This window comes from Macrotis lagotis, chromosome 2 (assembly GCF_037893015.1).
Source record: "Macrotis lagotis isolate mMagLag1 chromosome 2, bilby.v1.9.chrom.fasta, whole genome shotgun sequence".
Taxonomy (NCBI): domain Eukaryota; kingdom Metazoa; phylum Chordata; class Mammalia; order Peramelemorphia; family Peramelidae; genus Macrotis; species Macrotis lagotis.
The window spans coordinates 39,392,184-39,417,266 of record NC_133659.1 but is presented as its reverse complement, the minus strand read 5'-3'; the positions used below and the strand labels follow the sequence as shown (position 1 = coordinate 39,417,266).

At 40.2% G+C, this 25,083-nt stretch overlaps 2 protein-coding genes and 1 pseudogene across 2 annotated transcripts in view; 1 reads left to right on the top strand and 2 right to left on the bottom strand.

The window, feature by feature from the left end:
• LOC141512642 (guanylate-binding protein 3-like) overlaps positions 1-1,677 on the bottom strand; it is a 29,913-nt gene extending 28,236 nt beyond the window's left edge. Inside the window, 2 exon segments of the mRNA XM_074221741.1 lie at position 170; positions 1,345-1,677. Coding sequence (XP_074077842.1) covers position 170; positions 1,345-1,578 — 235 coding nt within the window. The 5' untranslated portion in view covers positions 1,579-1,677.
• Positions 1-25,083, top strand: part of LOC141512643 (guanylate-binding protein 1-like) — a 135,632-nt pseudogene that overhangs the window by 69,794 nt on the left and 40,755 nt on the right.
• Positions 19,962-22,096, bottom strand: LOC141512638 (large ribosomal subunit protein eL39-like). Its single transcript, XM_074221739.1, has one exon. The coding sequence runs from the start codon at positions 22,054-22,056 to the stop codon at positions 21,901-21,903; it is 156 nt and encodes a 51-aa protein (XP_074077840.1). The 5' UTR covers positions 22,057-22,096; the 3' UTR covers positions 19,962-21,900.

Genomic DNA, 25,083 nt, shown 5'->3' with positions numbered 1-25,083 from the left:
CTGCCTGCTGATTCTGACGGTACTGTGGCCCCCATTTCTATGGTTATCACAGTAGCAAATGAAGACCCCCAGAAAAATTCTTAGCACTGATCACTGATTCTGAATGCATGCTTTTCTCAATAAAAGATACAATAAATAAGACAAGTCACTCTCTGATTTTTTTGTTAACCCTTAATACCATTGAGTCCTTCTATGACTTCAAGTTGAAACCTTGTATTGGAATTGTTAGGACTTAGTAGATTAGTTGGCATGTTATGCTTCATCAGTTTGCATTAAGGGAAAGAAAGGGCAGGAAATTCTAAAGGTAAACCTGTTGATATTGCTTAATTTCTCCTTCAAATATAATAAAAAACAAAATTTCAAATATATTCAGAACACAATCCACAGAGAGCCCTGCCCGGAGAGTGATAGGATCTGGGTTCAAATCTTGCCTCTGTTGTTTACTTCTGATTGTGACACTGGGCAAATCACTGCACCTCTTTGGGACTCAGTGTTCTCAATTCTAAAAAGAAGAGGGTTGAATTAGATATATCCTTTGGCCTCTCCCAGTTCTTGGTGGATGGTGTTGTGAGAACAATCAGTATGAAGAAAATGATTCATCCTTGTGATTTTGTTTTTCTGATTAATTATGGGAATAACTGACAACCATATTCTCAGATCAACATGACATTGAATAGAAGTGATATTCCTGACCAGACACAGAACTAGCAGCAGGTAAGATAGACAGTCAGTAGGAGGCAGTAACTGGGGACTCTTTTCTGTTTTAAAGAAATGCAGACATTTTCAGTGTTTGAGCATTCAGGTTTCTATGTCATGAAGAGATTTATTCTGGGGTAATTTAATTCACAAATATTATGGTGGATGGTCTAGGTGGATACTTCATTTTCTGACTCCATTTCTCCTTCCTGGCGTGTTCTCTCTCCTCATCTCTGCCTCATCTCTGCCCTTTGGCTTCTCTATTTGCCTTCAATTCTTAGTTGAACTTAAGTGAGAAATTTTCTTTGATTCCCATTAAAATGCCAATGCTTTTCCTCTAATTATCTCCACTGTATCTAGGATGTACTCATCAGTACACAGTTGTTTGCTTGTTTTTCTCCCCCATCAGACAGTGAGCTTCTGGAGAGCAGGGAATCAATTGTCCTTTCTTTGTATCCTCAGCACTTAGCACTAGTTCTATACACAGTAGGCACTTAATATATGTTTGTTGATGGGCTGAAAGGCAACAGTAAACCAAGGGCCATTTTTGCATTTTTTATATTTTACATTAGGTCTTGAAGGAATTCTAACTCTGGGGCATAATATCCTCCAAAAATTGCCTCCCTGAGAGCAGAGACAACACTTAACTGAGTTCTTTCCTGCCAGCCTGTTCATTAGATAGGATTTTCCTGTGCGGTACAAGCCAACAATAGCGACCACCACCACTGGTGTGGAAATGGAAGTAAGAATATCTAGGGCTTGCTGGTTTACCAGCAGCTTATCATTCCTGTTTTCTACCAGACATATGGGGGCCTCCATTGGCACTGTTGATTCCATGGTTATCTGTAAATGCAGAGAGAAATCAAGGTGCAGAGATTCCATAACCCTTCATTGAGAATTTCTAGCTTCATCATATAATAGTAACAGCAGAAGAAAGGAGATATTCTACATTTGTGGAATTCCATTTTTGTGAAGACTGACATGGCAATGGCAGATAATGAGGAAAACAATAATGTTAATAATTAGATTTATGTAGTGCCTTCAGAGTTACAGAAATATTATCTTATATTTATGGCAAACCTTATTATTTCCATTCTTACAGAGGAGGAAACAGAGGTAGTTTCCAGAGTTTAAATCCAGGGCTTCCTGACTCCTGGCCCAGTAACTCTATCTACTGCACTGTTGACCTGTTTTGACCCATTCTTTTCTTTTATTGTTTTGTGTTTTGCAGGGCAATGGGGTTAAGTGACTTGTGCAAAGTCACATAGTAATAAGCATATGAGCCACATTTTAACTCAGGTTCTTCTGACTCCAGGGCTGGTGCTCTATTCATTATGTTACCTATCTTCCCCTTGACTTATTCTTGATTCCAAGACTTGTTACCTAGGCAAAATGTTCTCAGTTTGAAAGTCCCACCCAGTAAGTTTTTGCCTGACATAATCATATCCCTTTGCATTATATTGGTCCAGGTCCACAGTGTACATGGCCATAAATGATGTGAAGAAGGGACAATATGGGACAGTGTTTGTAGTAAATACTTTGAGATTAATAGTTTTTATTGGTTTCTAATGCTAGTCTCTTTATAGTGTTGCCTGAAAAACTTTAGGGTCATTTCTGTCCGTCCTTACATTCCAAAAACCCTGAGATTTCTGATGACTGTTTCCTGACTTCTATTTGTCCTCTGAATTTATGTATAGTCTTTAGTTCAACTCTCCATGGCATTGTCCTCAATCATTGGCATCATGGTGGAGTGGAAAAAGAGTTGGCTTGGGAGTCTACCCGACAGAGATTAAATACTGTCTCTGACATAACCTAGATATGTGACCCTATCTAAGTCACATAACCTGCCAATCATCCATGGAGCTCTCTTAGACTTTAAATTGCAGAACAGTTGTAGGTTTATATTGTAGAGGGAGTATCATCCCTAGGAGATCATTACACCAAAGAATTTTGGGACCCAGACCCTAAAAGATCACTGTTGGAAGTTACCCTCTTTTCATATAGGAACTTATGATAGGAATCCAGGACCAGGCCCTTAGTGGATGCTCTGGCAATGCCTGAACTTCTGGTCTACCTCAGTGTCTCCAGGGGAGGTTCTGGAGTGGTGCTGTCAGAACCCAAGCCCCGAGCCTTGGGTGAACCCAACCCATACAGGAGTAGTAGAACTGTAAAGAATTTTACAATTCTTGCCCGGAGTCAGGAAATATGGGTCAGTCACCCTTCCTACCTGCCTCCCTGGGTCCCTGGGGATCCCTTCTGCCCAGTATCCAGGTGTTTTTCCTCGGTTTCTACCCAGCGTTAATAGCTAGTGAATCTTTACTACTGAGAACACCCTGGATATGGACCAAAGCAGCTTTCGCAGGGTCAAATATGGAAGACTGGCTGCCCTCTGTATCAACTTTGACCTCATATAATGTAGCTCCCATTTGATACTATAGCTCCTATTAGATAAGACTTTCTTGACTCCACTTGACCTTTCTTCTGGGTTGGGAAAGAACCAGGAAAAGTGATAAGACATGCCATCTCCTCACGTGGAAGTTGTTGAGAGCATGTGGCAAGGTGAATATGGAGCTGGATCTGGAGATAGGAACAGTTGTGCTCCTCCTGGTAACTACACATCCCAGCTGGGTGACCGTGGACTTAATGTCTCTGTGCCTCTGGTTCCTCATCTATGGACTGGACAAAATAGAATGGTGCCTACTTCCTTGGGTTCTTATGTAGCTTAAGTGAGATACTTTCTCTACAACATTTAGTGAAGCTTGAAGAGTAATTCAGATGATATCCAGTGTTATTCATTTTCCTTCTTTCCCTGTCCATTCTTTTTGAGATTTAGCTTCGATGCTCCCAATGAAGTAACTCATTCTACTCTTTGCCTCATGGATAATTATCTCCTTGTGGTGATAGTAAGCATTGACCATTAGTTGATGATCCCTTGGAGAATGGATACTCCAGTATCTTTGTCAAGAACACCCTATGGACAGCTGGTCCAATAATGAACAGCTGAAAAACAACAGCTCTTGCTCAGTTTTACAATGTAGATTTCAATTTTTGGTTGGAAGTCAAATCCCTGCATTCTCTTAGTGGCCTACTGTTCAGGGGGAGCCAGAGTCCAGAGTCTAGAAAGGGGCCATCCCTGCTGGCCATGCCCTAATCTACCCTGCCAGGAAGAAGCAGGGTCCTTCTCAGAGTGGTCACCCCTCCTGAATTGGGGTAAAGGGGATGTGCTAGGACTCACTCTGCATCTGTCTGCAGGATGACATCCTCAGTACACCTAGAATATTCTGGTGATGCACACCATCCTGCTTGTGAGCAGTCACTTCCCAGCTGATATAGACTCCGGGGCCTTTGCAAACTTTCTAGATTTTCTCTTCCCATGAGAACAAATACCCCTGACCCTAAGATTGCCTGAGTAAAAAGAGAACCATGCCCTACATACTTGAAATCCAATTCAAGTGGTTTCCACTCCATTGGGCTGAGGATTGTTGAGTCTATATGAGAGATCTCAAGAAATGATGTGGTTTACATATCATCAATGAGAGGTGAGATAGAAAACTGTGTCCCACAGAGGTTAAAGGGTCTGGTGAGGATCAGATCGCTAGGAGAGTAAGGGTTGGGTCTCCCACATCATAGCTCTGTCCTTTGTAAGTTATCCTTCATTCTTCTGAGGCTGGTGTGGAATAGACTGGTCAACCTCAGAAGTTCTCACTGTATTAGGGGAGGGAGGCATTGTTGGTCTCCAGAATACAAGGTTGGGGGCCAGGGTTAGATTTCTATATAAGTAGCCAAGGCCAGAGGAAGCTGTTAATATAATCAATGCCAAACATACATGTCTTGTTCATGCTTCCCCCTTGTCCCTTCTCACTGGATTTTAATCCTGATACATGCTTTCAAGTTCCGGGGAAAAGATGCAGGGAAGATAAAAGAAAACTTGAAAATAACCCTCACCTGTTTCAGGAGGCTTCAAGCTCAACTCTTCACAAATGTTTGCACAAGTTTTCTCTTTCTCTCAGCTCTTCCCTTATTTGCTCTTCCTTCTCTTTTCTCTTCTCTTCTCTTCTCTTCTCTTCTCTTCTCTTCTCTTCTCTTCTCTTCTCTTCTCTTCTCTTCTCTTCTCTTCTCTTCTCTTCTCTTCTCTTCTCTTCTCTTCTCTTCTCTTCTCTTCTCTCTTTTCTCTTGTAGTTTGAAATGCTGCTGTTATTTATAGTAGAAAGGAAAGGATGGGAGGGACAAGGGAAATTGAAACCAAAAGCAACTCTCTGTTCCCAACTCCCTAAGAATGAGAGATTAAAGTGGATGTATGGGTGGAGGGCTTGGGAAATGTGACAAAAGTCGAATTATTCCCCAGATGGGAGAACTTCGGCAGAAGCATTTTCTAATGTCAACCTGCCACCCAGCCTACATGTCCTTTGTACTCCCCAGAATAACGAGAGACTTCAGGGTTTCCCAGTGCTAATTCTTCAGGTAGATGACCTAGGTTCCTGACTGCTGGTCTAAAAGAAGTGTTAAAACAGCAAATCCTCCTATCTGCTGGCATTTCTTTAATGCTATGTGCACCAGACCAAGGTCAGCAATGTGGCACAGTGGACAGTGCCAGGCTTGGAGGCAGGAAGACTCATCTTTATGAGTTCAAATGTAGCCATAGACTCTTACTATCTGTGCTGATGGTTTTGCAAGAAATCCTGAAGTAAGAGTGGAAAGGCATGACCTGCAGTCTGTGTCCTGAACCTTGGAGCAGGGGCACCTTGGGCAAGTAGCTTCATCTCTCCAGTTCTCAGTTTTCCCCGCTCTAAAATGGGCAAGACATCAATTCTTGCTTCTTGTCAGAACATTTTTGTGGATCAATAAACTAACATTTATGGCCACATTCTCCACAAATGTAAAGCTAAGATGATAAGTTGTCAGGCTTAGTGATTGTTGATATTTATATGGTTTCATCATCTTCTATTTTGTTGTTGTTTCCATGTAAAGAAAAGGGCTTTATTAGACTTAGTGTTTCTTGCATAGGCTCTTTCTGCTAGAGACACATTCTCACCTCCTTCTGGCTTCCCATGAAACATAAGTTCCTTGAGGGTGGGCATTCTTGTTTTTGTCTCTGAGTCCCTTGTTTCTGGCATTGTGCCTGGTCCATAGGTGTTTAATAAATCTAATTGAATGAACAAATGAATCCCTGCCCTGACCAGTCTTTGGAACCTCACTGTGCCTGGAATCTTCCTTGATGATAATTTCCAGCTTCTTTCCTTAATGCTCCAAGCATGTACAATATCTTGTCCTTTCCTAATAAAGCACTTGGTATTCATGGCATACAGAGGAACACTCACTGAGGGAGCTGGAGGATAGATTGATGCAGAAGAGCTTGTTTTAATCTGGGCTACAGATTAAATTTTTAATTATTTTTCTTTTTTTGTGAATCAAAATCAGTTTTCTTCCTTTCCTATCACTTAGGCAGAGAGGAGATAGAGTACATAAAGCTTTAGGCCTGAAGTCAGGAAGCTCTGTGTTCAAATTTAGCCTCAGACACAGTAGCTGGGATACCCAGTCCAAGTCACATATCTTGTGCTATGTGTTTTCCTCTGTAAATCAGGAAGAACAGTAACCCTGCCTCCCCAGCCTGTTGTGAGGAGCAAATTGAATAATATTTGTTAAGATCTCAGCATAAATATACAGTACATAGTAGGCACTTAATAAATGTTTATTTCCTTTCTTCTCTTCTTCCCCCATTAGGAAACAGAGAAAAACAAACTCCTATAATGCATATATATAGTCAAACAACACTGATTCCTACTCTGACACCGGACAATTGGGCTGGAGCTCTGGAAGAACCTCCTTGTGTGGTCATCATCTCTTCTGTGCCTCCTCCTTCACCTGAATCTCACCTGTGCTCAACTGCCCTGCTTGCTTGGAGCAGATAAGGTAGCTGGGCCTGAAGATGTGGTGGGGGCAAGGAGCCTTCAGAAGGCTGGGAACAAATCTACCAGGAACCAGCTCTAGATGGGGGTGTGTTGGGGGTGGGGCTGCTCCTTCAGAGGTGAAAGAGTGGGAGAAGGAGAGACCAGGCCCTGCCCAGAAAAGGCCAACATGTGGCCCATGATCACACTTCTACTTGTGTGCTTTTGTATCCATTGTAAGAGATTATAATTTAGGAGAATATTTATTTGAAAAGGGTATGAGACTGAGCCCCCAGAAATCCAAGCATAGAGCCCGACCTGGAGGCAGCTTGTCCAGCTTTGAGACCTTAGGAGTAAGGAGCAATCTTCAGGACACAGCCCAGGGGTAGCTGAGACAAGGGCCCATGCCATATATGACCATGAGTTTGGTGGGACCAAGGCTATGGAGAAAGTGGGTCAAGAGTGAGCTCACTCTTCAATGATAGAGGTGGTGTGGGGAAGACTGTGGCCTTTAATGATGGGGGTAGTTAGAAAATATGTGTGTTTCTGTTTCTGTCCTATCTTTGTTGTGTATGTCTCTTTGTCAAAGTCAATTTTAAAAATGTGTTGGAGTGTTAGTGGTGGCTCTTAGTGGAGGAAACAAATCAGAGTGACTCAAGGTAGCCCTAGAATCCTGAGGAGGAGATGCAATTGGTTTTGTTCTAGGAGGGTGAGGCTACATTAAAAAACAACTTTCCAAGAAGAGGGTAAAAAGGTTCCCCAAAAGAGAGGAATAGAAGGATCATATCTGTCAGCATGTGAAACATTCCACACATCTCTAATCTCTCTATTTCTCCCTGACCCAATCTTCTCCAAGTCCAAGTTTGGCTCTTATGCATCTGCTCCTTCCTTCCTCCCAAAGGCTCTGAAATATAGAGGAGAGACTCTGTAGATAAAAAGTAGAAAATACAGAAAAATTCTTAATAGTTCTTGCTGATTTCAAAGTGAGAGTTCCGTGTTTCCAATGATCTAGTCTTGTCTTGATTTTTGGTTATCCTTCCTAAATTCCTTTTCTCTTTTCCCTGCCCAGTTAGCTCTGATATTCCCAAGACCTGGGAGTTTCCAGGTTTCCAAAAGAGATCTGATGACTGAAAGCTAAAGAAAATCCCAGCCATCAGTATGAACCAAACAACATTGTTAAAGAAGCAGGGCAAGCTCAAAGGAAAGGAAGGTTCTTTATTGCATAATTCAGGGAAACCACCAAAGGAATTCTCCAATGGAAATGCTGAATGAGGATTACTTGTGGAGAGCATTAAGCTGATTCTCATCTTCTTTATCCAGAATATTTTTGGGATCCCTTGCCATACAGCCTTTCACATTAGAGAGGAATCTTTCTAGAGAACTTGTAGCTTTTATATTTCTTTTTTTTTCTTTTTTCCTTTAGTATCAGGACCACCAATTTATTTACCTCTTGAAGGTGCCCAGAAGTTTTAAAAAGTATTTCTCTTTCATGCTCATCACCCTTTTCCAGAAGCCCTAGCATTCAAAATAATTTTTAAAACACAATTTAATTTGCATGCTTTTTGGTTGAATTACTAGAATGGAAACTGTTGGCATTTATTCTTTTTTCCATATTTTCTTTTTTTATTTTAAGGATCTAAATTTATTTTATATTATTACAATAATTTTTTATAAGAGTAAACATAAACACCCTCCCTTCCCAAGATGAGGAACCTCAAGAATAGTGGGAGTGAGAAAAAAATGTACTTCAGTCTGTGTTCAGATTCCAAATGGCTCTCTCTGGGGTGAGTTGCTTTCTTTATCATAAGTCCACCAGAGAAGTTGCTTCAATATTTTTCCGACAGTTGCTATTACTAGCTGTATTTCCCTCCACTCAATTCCTCCCCTATCATTTATTCTATTCTCTCTCTCTATCTCTCCTTTCATCCTGGCCATGTCCAAAAGTGTGTTGTATCTGAGTGCCCTCTCCCACAATCTTCCCTCTCTTCTATCATCTATTCCCCCCTTCCCTCCCCCCTTCCCTCTTATCCCATTCCTTTCTTCTCATATTTCTCTAGGGTAAGATAAGATATATTTCTATACTCTATTAAGTGTGTATGTTATTTCCTCTCTGAGCCATTTCTGATGAGAATGAAGGCTCACTCATTCCCCCTTGCCTCCATCCCTTTCCACTCCATTGAAAAAACCTTTTCTTGACTCTTATGTGAAATTACTTAGCTTCTTCTTCATCTCCTTTCCCTTCCTCCCAGTACTTTCCTTTATCACTCATTGACTCCAACTTTTTACTACATTATACCATTATATTCCACTCCTTCATGTGCTCTGTCTATATATATTCCTTCTAACAACTCTTATAAATGAGAAAGTTCATATGAGTTATCAATATCTTCTTCCCATGCAGGAATACAAACAGTTCATTTTCATTAAGTTCCTCATAGTTAGTCCTTCTCTTCCGACCCCTATATGGTTCACCAGAGTCATGTACTTGGAGATCAAACTTTCTGTTCAGCTCTGGTTGTTTAAATAGTTTGAAATTCCCATGCTTAATAGAAAGTCCATCTTTTCCCCTGAAAGTGGATGTACAGTTTTGCTGGGTAGTTGATTGTTGGTTGTAAACCAAGATCTTTTGCCTTCCAGAATATCACATTCTAATCCCTACAAGCCCTTAATGTAGATGCTGCCAGATCCTATGTATTCATGACTATGGATCCTTTAATCCTTTGTATTTGAATTGTTTGTTTCTGGAAGCTTTTAGAATTTTCTCTTTGATTTGGGAATTTTGGAATTTGGCTATAATAATCCTGGAAGTTTTTCTTTGGGTATCTCTTTCAGGAGGTGATTGATGAATTCCCTCAATTTCTATTTTACCCTCTGCTTCTGGGATCTCAGGGCAGTTTTGCTGTATTATTTCTTGACAATTGAAGTCTAGGCTTTTTTCCTGGTCATGACTTTCAGGTACCCCAATAATTTTAAAATTATTTTTTCTGGATCTGTTTTCAAGGTTGGTTGTTTTTCCAATGTGATATTTCCCATTTTCTTCTAATTTTTGGCTTTTTTAGAAGAGTTTTATTTCTTCTCTCCCTGCCCCTTCAAGTTGTTTCCAGGCTGTGCTGCAACTGGGGTAATTTCCCACTCCCAGTTCTGGTGAGACACACCTTTCCTGCGAAACTTCTATGTTATCTTGGACTGGGAAAATGTATCACTCACTCTTTCTGTGGGTTCTGCACCCTCTAAATTTTGGCTAGAGTCATAATATGGTTTTTGGAATTCCCTGGGAAAGGAGTTCCTGGGAAATGCTACCTTCATGCTGCCACCTTCTGCTTTTATATTTCTAATAGAGACCTCCATCCTAGCTTCTTAGAATTAAAAATATATCTGCCCACCTAAATAGAATTGAGGGTAGTGAAAAGAAATAATTCCCCCTGTTTGAATTTTTGAGAAGCAGTGCCTCATTAATAGTGGCCAGTCAGTCTGCTTGATATTTTTGTCCTTAATAATACAAAGTTCAATGTGTATATTAAAATTCTATTGTATAGAACACTCAAAGTAGCTTCCATAACCATAGAGTCATCTAATTTGAACTGGAAGAGGCCTTATAGGTCATCTACTCCAAATCCCCAAGTTCTCACTTTTGAGATGAGAACCCTGAAGTCTCTAGAGATTAAATGATCTAGCTAAGCTTATACAGGTATTAAGAGTTGGTATCCCCTATAATTCCCAATGTAGTATTATTTCCAGTAATCCTCTGTTGTCAGGTTTTGTAAGATTTTTGGGTTTTTGTGAGATAGATATTGTGAGGGTTTACACTGACCCTGTACTCCGTTAATAATGCTAAAGAATGAGTGACTGGTATCACCTGGTCATGCTCTGTAGATTCTGTTCTGTTTGCTGGTTTCTTTCCATTACATATAAGCTCCTTGAAGAGTGTTTCCTCAGCACTTAGAACAGTGTCTGACATATAATAGATAATTAATGTTTATTAATTGACAATTCACTCAGTCTCAGTATTTCCCTATGTTTCCCCTGAACTCTCAATATTATTCATCTCAGCCCTGCCTCTGCCTGGTCTCCATCTTCCTTTGCTCTCTCATTTCCTTGTGCCCTTTGAAGCTCCTGGTTTGTTGCCAACAAACTTCTCTATTTGTTAGAGCTTCCATTTTCTTTTCTTTTCATATTCTTTTGTAAATCTAATTGTCTCCAGAAAGCACTATAGATCTGCATACTCCCTATTGCTGACACTTCTTTTCTCATGCCCCCTTACGCACTTGGTCAGGAGAAAGAATAGGCATATTACTTGATCTCATCTTATTCCCAGCTTATCTCTTTGCCACATTCATTTAGCATCTTCATCGAGAAGAAACATGGAATAGTAGATACAACAATAGAATTGGAGTCAGGAAGACCTAGATTCAGATTGCAGATAACAGCAACTTAGCACTCTTCAGGGACTTAATGGTAGCATATGTATAGCTTTCCTTTTAATACCACTCAGTCTCTTTAGCCAATCTTTGGATGGCATGTTTTCCAGTACCTCTCATGAAAACTCAATGTAATGACTACGACAATACACTTGGGTTAAGCCCTGGTCTAAATTCTACCTTAGACACTGAGTTAGCTGTGTGACCCTGAATCAGTCATCTACCTCTTTGTGTCTCTGAAAAGGGAGAGCTGGGTTTGAAGGTTTCCAGTCCACCCAGCTCTAACTCTTAGGATACTGGGATCTTTTGCCATTTTTATCATCCATTTGAAATCCATGAATTACTGACCATCAACTCTTTGAATTTAAACAACATTGCAAATTTTTTTTTGGGGAAATCACACAACACTACATTTTTTTTTATTTCAGTGAGGTTCTCAGAGTTCTAAGAAAATCCTTTTTTAATAATTTCTAACTTTTTTTTTCTGTTCTCAGTCACACTACCTCTTATCTCTCTTTTAGCAACAGTTAGTGGTCTTCTATCATACTGATAATGGAGTTCACCTGACTTAAGTTCTTCTTCCATCCCATTCTGTACCTCAAAATATTTCCTTCTTATTCTCCCCCCCCCCCAATTGCATCTAATGTAGAAGCTGACCTTCTTACTAAAGTAAATTCTTCCCCCTGTGCTTTTGGTTTCTTTCATTCTGGCTTCCCACCAAGAACTTATTCTCTATTATAATTATTATTCTCTATTTCTTTAATTTCATTTACCATTTGCTAATTCCTTCTGCACCCCTATAAATATGTCCAAATTTCATCCTTTAATACATTTTTGTTTGATCTTGAAATTTCCTCAATCAAGCTATTCTTCCTTTTGTAGACTGCAATTTAAATAGGGGTAAATATAACCTATATTACCCCTTTCTTCTAATTCTTTCTGAATCCTTATAATCTGACCCCTGGCTCCATTACTTGATTGAAACTGTGCTCTCAGCTTTACCAGGAATCTCACTGGCTAAATTCATTGATATTTTCAGACAACTTTCTTGACTTCTTGGAACTATCAAGCAATTTTCCTTTTGGATGTTCTCTCTTGTCATAGTCTACATTACATTACTTTCTCTTGGTATTCTTTGTCGTTGTCTGACCACTCCTCAGACTGCTTTGTGGGATTATCATTCTTCTCCTACTCTCTTAGTATGATCACTCTCCAAGGCACTGTCCTGAGTTTCCTCTTCCCTTTATCTCTCATTTATGATGATCTCACCTTCCCTCTATGCAAATATTATCTCTGTGAATATGACATCCTAGTTTAAATATCTAGTCTCCATCCATGTTGTGAATTCTAGTTCTACCTAACTGCTGGAAATCTTTACAAAGGTATCTCATATTCAGCCTATGTGAAAAGGAACTCATGATATTCCTCCTCAAACTCACTCCATCTCCAAATTTCTTTGTTTTTCTTGAAAGTACCACTTCTTTCTAGTTATACAGGTTCTCTTTGACTTCTCCTTATCTCTTGCCATGCCATATCTTATAAGTTCTTCTTATTCTGTTTTTACATTTCTCACATGTTTTATCTTTTTTCTATGCACAAAGCCTCTTCCCTACTTCAGATTGTCATAACCTCAAGTAAGGATTGTTTCAATAATTCCTAATTATGCTCCCTGTCTCCATTACCTTGAATTTTTAATCCATATGTAACTTAAAATTGATATTCTTTTTTTTAATTTTTAATTTATTTTTATTCTCATTTTGTACAGATGTTTTTCTTTACATTAATAAAATATACTTGTTTACAAGTAAACAAAATACCCCTCCCCCCATGAATATAGATAGACTTGCTTGGGCAAAAAAGTAAAGGGGGGAGAAAAAAATTAAAATTAAAAAAAAGAATAGTAATAATTGTAGCTATGGCCAGGTGGCGCAATGGACAAAGCACCAGCCCTGGAGCCACTAGCACCCAAGTCCATATCCAGCCTCGTAAACCCAATAATCACCCAGCCATGTGACATGCCAGCCACCCGATCCCCACTGCCCTGCAAAATCCAAAAAGAAGAAAAAAAAAGACGCAAAATAAAATAAAATAGTAATAATAGTAGGGGTGGCTAGTTGGCAGACAGAGCATTGGCCCTTGAGCCAGGAGCACCTGGGTCCAAATCCGGCCCCAGACACCCAATGATCACCCTGCTATGTGGCCCCAGGCAGGCCACCCAGCCACACTTGCCCTGCACCCTCCCCCAAGTAATAATAACAAAAAATGTGTTTCAGTCTTTGTTCTAACACCATCAACTCTGTCGTGAGTGGATCACATTCTTTATGATAAGTCCATCACAAACGTTACTTCCATATTTTTCCAACGTTGCCATTGCTGATCACAACTCCCTCCTTTCTTATTTCTCCACTACCATGTACTATATTTTCTCTCTCCTTTCACTCAGACTCTGCTGTAGGGTTGCTGAGTGGCGCAGCAGACAGATCCCTGGTCCTGGGGCCAAGAAGCCCTCAGCCCCCATACCACCCCTTAGTCCCAGAATCCACCTGGCCCCATGGTCCTGGGCAGGCCATGCAATCCCAGCCCCTTGCAAGAAGTAAAAAAAGAAAATGTGCTATATCTGACCACTCTCCCCCCATGGTCCATCCTCTCCTCCTTTATTCACATCCCCACCCCTTCCCCCTGCTCCCCCCTCCTTCTTACTCCAGTTGTCTATACCCCATTGAGTATATTTGCTGTTTCCTCTCCTATCCATCTCTGATGAGAGCAAAGGTTCCCTCATTCCCCCTTGCCTCCCCCCTTCCATATCATTGCAATAGCTCATTGTAATAAAAAAAAATCTTATTATGTGAAATAGCTTGGACTATTCCCCCTCTCCTTTTTCTTTCTCCCATTCCATTTCCCTTTTTTTCTTATTGACTCCATTTTTACACCATATTTTATCTTCGAATTCAGCTTTCTCCTGTGCTTCAACAATAAAAGCTCCCTCTACCTGCTCTATTAACTGAGATGGTTCATATGAATATTATCAGTATCATTTTTCTATTCATGCAGTTCATCCTCATTAAGTCCCTCATATTTCCCCCTTCTCTTCCAATCTCCATGCTTCACCGAGTCCTGTATCTGAAGATCAAACCTTCTGTTCAGCTCTGGCCATTCCAAAAGGAACCTTTGAAATTCCCCTGGTTCACTGAAAGTCCATTTTTTCCCTGGAAGAGGACATTCAGCCTTGCTGGGTAGTTCATTCTTGGCTGCATTCTAAGCTCTTTTGCCTTCCGGTATATTGTATTCCAAGCCCTACGAGCTTCCAATGTACCTGCTGCTAAGTCCTGTGTGTTCCTGACTGCAGCTCCACGATATTTGAACTGTGTCCTTCTGGCTGCTTGTAATATTTTCTCTTTGACTTGGGAGATCTGGAACTTGGCTATAATATTCCCGGGGGTTGGTTTTTTGGGATCTTTTTCTCAGGGGGATCGGTGAATTCTCTCCATTTCTATTTTGCCCTCTGCTTCTAGAATATCAGGGTGATTTTCCTGTAGTAATTCTTTGAAAATGATGTCAAGGCTCTTTTCCTGATCATGACTTTCAGGTATTCCAATAATTTTCAAATTATCTTTCCTAAGTCTGTTTTCCATATCAGTTGTTTTTTCAATGAGATATTTCACATTTTCTTCTAATTTTTCATTTTTTTGGTTTTGAAGTATTGATTCCTGATTTCTGGTAAATTCATCAATCTCCCTGAGTTCTATTCTTTGTCTGAAGGATATATTCTCCTCAGAGAGTTTTCTTATCTCTTTTTCCATCTGGCCAATTTTGCTTTTTAAAGCATTTTTCTCCTCAATAACTTTTTGAACTGTTTTATCCATTTGACCTAAGCTGTTTTTAAGCATGCTATTTTCTTCAGCATTTTTTGGATTTCCTTGACTAAGCTGCTGACTTCATTTTCATGTTTTTCCTGCATCTCTCTCCTTTCTTTTCCCAGTTTTTCTTCCAACTCCCTCATTTGATTTTCAAAGTCTTTTTTGAACTCTATCATAGCCTGAGTCCAATTTCTGTTTTTCTTGGAGTCTTTAGATGCAGGAGCTTGTGCTTCTTCATCTTCAGACTGAGTATTTTGATCCTTCTTGGGCTCATTTTCAAAATATTTCTCAATGGTCTTCCTCTTGTTTCTTTGTTTGTTCATTTTCCCAGCCTAAGCCTGTTTTTGGGGGATGTTTCCTGAGCTTTTGGGACACTCCCACAAGGGTCTCAGTGTGTGAGGTTCTGTCCTCCCTCCTGGTCTGTGAATGACCATATGCACCCCCCTCTTCCTCGGGGCCAAGGTGGGGGGGGGCCCTGTTGTTCTACCGGGGGGGGGGGGCCTAGACTGCAATCAGGATCTGAATGTGGTCAGAGCTCCAGAGTCCTGTTCCAGGGGCAGAGGACAGAGCTCTGCAGTCTCTCTCCATTCCCCTCCCTCATCTCAATGGGCTCATGCCCTGGGGGCTCCTGCTTACAGGCTCCTCCTGCTTCTGTTTCCTGGATCTGGGCTGCCAAAAGACCAGGCTGCTGGCTGTGTGCCCTGAGGGCTGGGCTCCACGTGCTCGCCCAGGCAGAGGTCCCCTGCTGCTCCCCCACTCCGTGCTGGTTCTCCCCGGGGTGCAGCCCAGGAGACTCCCCTGCTGCCGTGAGCTGCGGTCCCCAGTGCCCTGGGGCTGTCTCCGGGAGGCTGAAGTTCCTTGGCTCTGGCGGGCCACCCCTCTGGCGGGCTGCCCCTCTGGCCTGGGGAGCAGAGCCTCTCTGCTCTTTTCCAGGTTACCTTGAGTAGGAGAGCTGCCTCACTGGGTCCCTTTGTGGGTTCTGTCTCTCAAAAGTTTAGTTAGAGTCCTTAGTTTATGAGTTTTTATCAGAGAGCTCCTAAGACTCGATCCCTTCATGTCGCCATCTTGGCTCCGCCCCCAATAATCAAAATTGATATTCTTAAAACAAAAATCTCATGGGTCACTCCCCTAGGCAAAAATTATTAGTATATCTCTAGAGCCAGTAGGATAAAATATTACAAATTCCAATTGTCCTTTCTATCCTTGTACGATATGGCTTCCACCTATCTTTCCAATCTTATGTTATTATTGCTCCTTTCATGTACTGTTCATTCCTGTCCAACTTGCCTGGTAGGTGTTTTCCATTTTTTGTCAGTTCATTTCCTACATTTGTACATTTACTCATATCTGGAAAGTATTTTTAGAGACCCTTGCTTCCTGCAAAACTAGCTCAGCACTATCTATTCAGCACCTACCCAGTTTTTAGTACTCTCCATTTTGAAATTTCATTGTACATGTTATATCCCTTTAGCAGAATGCAAGCTTTTTGAGGGCATAATTTATTCAATTATTTACTTTGGATCTATTATCCTCTAAGAAGGAGGAAGCATGTCACCCCCTAGATGATTGTGCCCTTGGTCAACCTATGCCCATTTCTGCTCTACTTCTGTTATACTCGTATACTTTCTAGGACTCAGTCCTACTGGTGTCTCATATAGGAGACTTGTGCTCACATTTTATTTCAGATGCTTATGTTATGTTGATACTCTTTTTTTTAGAAAGATTTTATTTATTTTGAGTTTTACAATTTTTCCCCCATTCTTGCTTCCCTTCCCCCATCCCCTAAAGAAGGCATTCTGTTAGTCTTTACATTGGTTCCATGTTATACATTGATCTCAGTTAAATGTGATGACAGAGAAATCATATCCCTAAGGAAGAAAAATAAAGTATGAGATAGTAAAATGATATAATAAGATAAGTTTTTTCCTAATCTGATGAGAATAGTCTTTGATCTTTGTTCAAAGTCCATAATTCTTTCTCTGGATATAGATGGTATTCTCCATTGCAGATAGCCCCAAATTGTCCCTGGTTGTTGCACTGAAGGGATGAGCAAGTCCATCAAGACTGATCATCACACCCTTGTTGCTGTTAGGGTATACAAAGTTTTCCTGGTTCTGCTCATCTTGCTCAGCATCAGTTCATGCAAATCTTTATGGGATTCCATCATTCCTAGTTTCTAATAGAACAATAGTGTTCCATGACATACAGATACCACAGTTTATTAAGCTATTGCCCAATTAAAGGATGTTGACTTAATTTCCATTTTTTCCCACCACAAACAGGGCTGCTATAGATATTTTGTGCAAGTGATGTTCTTACCCATTTTCATAATCTCTTCAGGGTATATGCCCAGTAGTGGTATTGCTGGGTCAAAGGGTGTGCAAATTTATGTTGCCCTTTGGGCATAATCCCAAATTGCTCTTCAGAAAGTTTGGATGAGTTCACAGCTCCACCATCAATGTATTAAGTGTCCTAGATTTCCTGAATCCCTTCCAACATTGATCATTGTCCTTTCTGGTCATGTTGGCCAGTCTGAGAGGTGTGAGGGGCTACCTCAGAGAAGCTTTAATTTGCATTTCTTTAATAAGTAATGATTTAGAGCAACTTTTCATATGTCTATGGATCACTTTGATTTCCTCATCTGTAAATTGCCTTTGCATATCCTTTGACCATTTGTCAATTGGGGAATGGCTTGTTATTTTGAAAATTTGACTCAGTTCTCTGTATATTTTGGAAATGAGTCCTTTGCCAGAAATACTAGTTGTAAAAATTGTTCCCCAACTTACTACATTTCTTTTGATCTTGGTTACAGTGGTTTTTTCTGTGCAAAAGCCTTTTAATTTAATGTAGTCAAAATTAACTAGTTTGTTGTGAATGATATTCTCTAACTCTTCCTTGGTCATAAACTATTTACCTTTACATAGATCTGACAGGTAACCAACTGCTCTTGATCTTCTAGTTTGCTTATAATATTGTTTTTTGTGTCTAAATCCTGTATCCTTTTTGATTTTATCTTGGTATAAGGTGTGAGGTGTTGGTCTAATCTCAGTTTCTTCCATGCTAACTTCCAATTTTCCTAACAGTTTTTATCAAAGAGAGACTTGTTTTCCCCAAAGCTGGACTCTTTGGGTTTATCAAACAGCAGATTGCTATAATCATTTCTTGATTGTACCTAGGCTATTCCACTGATCCACAACTATTTCTTAGCCAATATCAGACAGTTTTGGGGACTGGTGCTTTATAATATAATTTTAGATCTGATAAGGCTAAGGTGCCTTGTTTTGCACTTTTTTCATTGAAGGTTGATAGACTCTTAAACCTGCTCCTGCACCTTTACTCCCATCCCTTCAAATTGAAAGGAGCATCTGTACAATTTTCTCACAGGAAAGCACTCTGTAACTGCAAAGTGCCCGCCCTTAGGTTGTGGTTGTTATTTCTTAAATAACTGACTCATACTTGGGGATCTGAATTTTGTTTCCTTTAAATCACAAGATTTCCTGTTTCTGTGAGGTAAATGAGAATTGAGCTCAGGATGGCTATCTGTGTGATGGTAGCTCTTCCGGAAAATCATGCCTTTTTTTGTTGCTTTTGACTAAGTAAAGCTGTAACTTATATTTTATGAACTCCAAATGCCTCTTCATGATATTTTAAGCCTTGAGTTTGAATTACTGGAATGGACTAGAAGAAACTTAAATAAGCCACTATAAATAAGTCCGGAGATGACCTCCCTCTCTATTATAGTGACAACCAAATGGCTCATTGGAAAGACTGCTGGGCTTAGGGTCAGGTGGACCATAATACCTAGCTGTGTGGCCCTGGGCAAGTTACTAAACTCTGCCAGTCTGGCACTGAGTCAGTAAACAGTTATTAAGCACCTACAATGTGGCCAGACTCTGTGCTAAGTGCTAGGGATTTGTCTCTTTTTTTTTTAGGTTTTTTTTTTGCAAGGCAAGTGGGGTTAAGTGGCTTGCCCAAGGCCACACAGCTAGGTAATTATTAAGTATCTGAGACTGGATTTGAACCCAGGTACTCCTGACTCCAGGGCCGGTGCTTTATCCACTATGCCACCTAGCTGCCCTTGTCTCACTTTTCTTAACTGTAAAATGGATATGTGTGTAAAACAGTACCTATATCCTTGAGTTATTGTGAGGATCAAATCAAATAATATTTGTAAAGTCCTTTGTCAGCCTTAAACACTATATAGAGGATATTATTATTATTATTATTAAATATTATTATGTGACTAGAGAGGAAATGAATATAATAGAATGTCTGACTCTGGGGGAAAAATATAAGGTCTTTCCAAAGTAAATCCGCTGAGCCAGAAAGGTCTTTAATTTGATAAAGACCTCTCCTCTTTCAGGATTGCTAAACATTTGTCCCTCCCTCCAAACCTCACTGCCTTTAGGAACTGGCACTTAGCTTCCCTTTGCCTTGGAAGTCTCCATACTTAGGACAATTTGAGACAGTTCTCCCTCCTTTTTTGTGACTAATTCCTTAAGGCAGCCTTCAGTTAAAGAAGTGGTCCCTTCCATCTACAAGAAGCAAATCATAGGTTTAAAAGCTAGGCCATGGGTGGCTGGGTGCACAGTGGATAGAGCACTGGCCCTGGAGTCAGGAAGACCTGACTTCAAATCTGTCTTCAGGCACTTAATAATTGCCTAGCTGTGTGACCTTGGGCAAGTCACATAACTCCATTGCCTAACCCCCCCCCCCAAAGCAAACTAGGCCAACAGACTCCTTCAGAGATGGTCACCAGGTTTGTAACACTCAGTCTCCATCTTTTATTCATGCCTCTTTATCACAGAAAAACTGATGTTTTTGTTGCTTCCATTTGTGACTGTCCTTCCCTTCCCTACTACTTGCTAAGTTGAATTGATGGACACATCCAAAGAACAAACACTGATGAATCCCAGAATTTCTCAATCTGTAAGGTGAAAGGAACCTCATGGGCCATCCTTTCCTCTACTCAAACTAGAATCATTTTTTGAAAAAAATGTTTTATTCTTTTTTTAAAAGTTTTTTTAGTATTTTATTTTCACCCAGATACTCACAAAGCTGTTTAACATTCATTTTTAATGCTTCAGGTTCTAAATCCTCTCCTTTTCTTCCTTATTTCCCACCACTACACTAAGCAGGAAAGCAATTCTATATAGACTGCACAATTCTATACAGACTGCACATGTGTAGTCATGCAAAACATTTCCATAATATAGACCAAAAAAGAATCCTCAAAAAAAATAAAGAAAAGCAGTTTGCTTCCATCTGTATTTAGACATCATTAGTCTTTTTTAAGTCTTTTTGAGTAACCTTAGATCATTGTATTGCTGAGACTAACTAAATCAATGAAAGCTGATCAGCCTACAATATTGTACAGAGTATTTTTTTTTTGCTTTTCTTCAATTCAAGGAAGTATCCTGTTCATCAATTCTTATAGCAAAATAGCATTCCATCATAACTGCACACCCAAATTTGTTCAACCATTTTCCACTTGATGGTTATCCCCTCAATTTCTGATTCTTTGTTACAAGAAAAGAGCTGCTATGAGTATTGTATACATATAGGTCTTTTTCCATTTTTGTTTTTTTTATTTTTTCTGAGATATAAATCTAGGAGTGGTGTTACTATATGTTAAAAGGTATACATAGTTTTATATCCCTTTGGTCATAGTTCAAAATTGCTCTACAGAATGGTTGAATCATTTTGCAATTCTACCAGCAATGCATTAATATCTCATTTTCCTCACATCCCCTCCAATATTGATCACTTTCCTTTGCTATCCTATTAACAAATCTACTAAGAATGAGGTACTTGTTTTAATTTGCATTTTCCAGTCAAAGTGAGTTGAGTTTCTTTTCATATGGGAAGGATAGATTCCTATCTGAAAACTGTTCAAATTTTTTGATGATTTATGACTTTAGCAATCATATTCTCATAAATTTGACTTAGTTCTCTCTAAGTTTGAGAAATGAGGCCTTTATAAGAGAAATTTGTTTCAAAAATTTTTCTCACTGTTGTCTATTACTCCCCTGGTGTTTTTTCTACTTTTCCATCTGGCCAGTTCTGCTTTTTAAGGCATTTGTCTCCTCATTAACTTTTTGGACTCCTTTATCCATTTGATCTAACCTGGTTTTTAACATGTTGTTTTCTTTAGCATTTTTTGGATCTCCTTGACTAAGCTGCTGACTTCATTTTCATGTTTTTTTTTTGTAGAAGCCCTTTATTAGCAAAATTGCATCTTCAGAAAATTATGAAGCCATTCACCTGGACCAGGTCTAGTTCCTAATAAAAAGGTTTGTCTTTCCCAAACACAAAAATAACCGACAACTTTTAAAAAGTTGCCAACACTTAATTTACTACCTCCCAACAAGGAACGAAGACGGCTTATTGTGTGAAATAAGCAGGGGGTCAAACAGGCTACTTCTCTGACTGTGAGTTAGAGAAATGAACACAGTCAGCTGTGTGTAATCTGGCTGAGACAGCTCCGGATTAGCAGCACTGGAGGCTTCTTCTGAAGGCTTGCAAATCTTGGATCCCCACAACAACCCTGTGAGATAGGTGCTCTCTTCTAACTCCTTAGAACACAAAACAAAACATAGAGAGGTTATTGTGAAGGCTTGTTTGAGGCAGGGCTTGAGCTTGGTTTTTCTTGACAGGAATAACTTGTTGCGGGATGATCTCAGCCTCTTAAGCATAACCTCAAACAGACAAATGCCACACAGAGATGGAGAGAACAGTAATTTAAACTATATAACAATACACAGTTTACTGAACAAATGGATGCAAGAGATGAAGACATTCAAGGGCAAGACAAGTTGAATACTTTGCTGGGGGTTTCCTTTGACGTCTGCACTTTGGCAGACAGGTTTCCAAAATGGGAGGGGCAGCAGTAGTAGTTACTTCTTATTGGGGGCAATGAGGTGGTTTAAGTGATAGATGGATGGATGAATGGATGAATGAATGAATGGGTGGATGGATGGATGCAATGGTAGGGAGGGGGAGGTGGTCTTGGTGTAGAATGTCTTTCATTTCCCTGGCCATTCTTTATAACCCGAGCTTGGTCCTTCTCCAGTGTCTCCTCTTTGAGTTGTACCTGATCTTATTGCCAGTTTTCATCCGAATCCACTGGGGAATGGGATGATTCTGCTTCTGTTTCTTGGCCAGGAACCTCTTGATTCTGAATGTTTTATGAGAGGACATGATGATGAGATGACAGCCGAGTTGCACCACGATGGCTGGAAGGGCGAAAAAGGTTAATGTTTTTTCTTCAAGGTCTTATGAAATGCTCTGACTGCTCTCCTGCCTGTGCCCAGTCTGTGGATGACCACAATCACTCCCCTTTGCCCTGTAACTGTGAGGAGGGTCCTTGGTCTATGGCAATGGGGGGCCCCAGACTGTGACCAAGGCCTAAATATGGACAAAGCTCCAAATATGAACAGAGGAGAGGCCTCAATAGTCTCCCACCCCCATCCCCTCACCTTCCATGCTTTGGAGACAGCTGCTAGGCATCACCTTCCTGGACAGCTCCATGGCCTGTTTCTGCTTCTTGGGATCTGGGCTGTGCTGAGGAGCATCACACTGGACTGGGCTTTGTGCTCACTCTGACTGAGGTTTCCCTGCTGATCTTCCAAGTTGTGCTTGGTGCTTCCTGGGGTGGCAGGTTAGGAAACTGTTTCTGCTGTCAGGACCCAGGGCTCCCAGGCACCCTGTGACTGTTCCCAGGAGGCTGAAGTTCTTTCCCTTCAGCACACTGCCGCTCCTCCAACCCAGTGGAACAGAGCCTTCCCACTATTTTCCAGGTTACTATGGCAAGAAAAAATTGCCTCACTGGATCTTTCTGTAGATTCTGTCTCTAGAAAAATTTAGTTAGAGTCATAATTTTAAGGATTTTGAAATAGTTTGGAGAAAGCTCCTAGGAAAGGCTATTCTCCTGCTGCCATCTTGGCTTCACTTCCCATACCTTGATTTTTTATTGGATATGGAAGGAATATTCCTTTTCCTACTAATATCATCCTTGTTGGTTTATTTGCTTATGTGCAGTCTTTGAGCTTTCTTTCTACTGAGGATCTTTGACAATTTCCTTCTTTTCCCCTTATTGCTCATTTTCTGAGACTCTCTTTTTGTGGCAGTTTCCTTTGGGGATAGTTTTCAAAGTGTCTCTGCCTCCTCACATTCTGGGCACTTCACAGTTCATCATCTTAGGCTTCTGTACTAAGTGACTTGGGACAGAGGGCTGAAGGAACTGACCCTGCCTCCTGCCTTCAGGTTTATTCAGGTGCTTGCAGTTCTGTATGGGGTTCCTTTAATCTGTTCCTCAGTTTTCTGGTCCATGGCTGAGAGGGCTGCCCTGCTACTTTCAGAACCTGTTTGAGCATCCACTCTTAAAAATTAGGATCTTTGGGCACTGGATTTCCTGGGAAGATGGTGTGTGGAGTTGGGTTCTGTTGTAAGTGTGGGATGACTTCTCCAACTTTGGTGGGGACTTTGGGAGAACAAGGTGAATGAGGGCTCTTCGGAGGTTAGGGAATATTTGCTTTCTTTCTATTAGATTATTGAGTTTTAACCTTGTTTGGGTTCTTAGTGTTCTGATTCATGGAGAGAACTGAGATTATTTTATCTCTAGTAACTAACTCCTAATGTGGAGAAATTTGAAAAGTCATGAGAATTCGATAGGCAGTCCTCCATTCTGTTGGTCATGTGACAGAACTTTCTACTTTATTATCTTCTAAACAGCAGCTAAATCTTCCTTTCTACAATAAACCTTCCTTGATCCCTCTTAATGCTAATACTTTCCCTCTGTGGATAAATCTAATTTCCCTTATTCCAAATGTATAGGAAAAGTGATATGATTTTGGTTGTAAGTCCTTTGTAAAGAAGAATGGAGGAATTGGGGTGTTTGGCTTTCATGGGATGTAAGAGAAGATTTTAGTTTAAATAGATCTATATCTATATCTATATATTTCTATCTATCCTCTATTATCTATCCATCTATCTGTCTATCTATCTATCTATCTATCTATCAACTATATATGTATCTATTTGCATTACAAAGAATAGGGTCTACCTGTGGTTGTGCCTTCATGCAGGTATGTGAGTATAAGACAAAAGATTGACCCCAACCTGAACAGACTTGAGATTAGATCAGACCTACCCCATCTCGTTCTGAGTTGCCCTAGAGTCCTTTTCCTTTACAAGTACACCTGCTCAAGGAGGTTCATGCATATTACTGTTCACTCCACTGTCTTCATTAATTTAATGACCAGGACAGGGGAAACATATAGGGTGTAAATGCATGATTAGATAGTGACCCTGACCAATAACTGGCAGGAAGGGGAGGCATACTGCATAAAGGACTGGACATTGTCATAATTTGGGGGTCTTTCTCTCTAGGAAAAGTGGCCCTCTTCTACAGAGTAGTTTATTAAGAAAAGCTACTTCCATCACTCCGGACTAAGTCTTTTTAATTATGAGCCATTTGTAACAAGAGTTTTCTCTCATTTTTATCTTCCCAAAGTTCAGATGTGACCATCACGCAGCCATCCTCCCTCCCCCACCCATAAAACTCCACTGACTCCCTCATTCTTTTAGGATCATATTTAGAATTTCTTTTTTTAATCTTTAAAGTCCTTCACAACCAGTTCACTTTCTCAATTTTTTGTAAGATGTGTGACATGTCCATTCCCAGAATAGCTAATCATTCTCTCTTTTTCTAAGTAGAGTCTCATGCAAATGCTAGGCTTGAGCCCCAGGTCACAGAAATCTTCTTACCCCTTGGATGTAGCATGAAGCTAAAACAAGGCAGGTAACTAATAGATGGGGAATTTGAACATGGTGTGCATATGTGTAATGGAAGAAAGGATCTCAGAGATACTGTCTTGCTTTGCACATTTGCACTTGAAGAAAATTCTAGAATTTATTCAGAAATCTGTTCAAATACAAAGGCGAAGGAGGAAAAATTGTAACATTCCTTTGGCAGAATCTAGTGGTTTAGGGAAAGGCATCTCATTAGAGAAGAAAATGTAGTATTGGACATTTGTTTTCATTTTTTTTTTTGGTTAAAAAAGTTCAATCTGTTATGTATAAAGCTATCTTAGACCTTGGGAATACAAAGGTGGGTAAAAATGATGCTCTTTGCCCTCAGAAATTACATCTGAATTCCTTGGTGTTAATATAGGTTACAACATCAACTTCCTTTCACTCTACAGGGACTGAAGGACCCATTAAATT

What these genes read in the sequence shown, in the direction of transcription:
- LOC141512638 (XM_074221739.1), bottom strand. Translation starts at nt 22,056, where the DNA reads ATGTCCTCTCATAAAACATTCAGAATCAAGAGGTTCCTGGCCAAGAAA.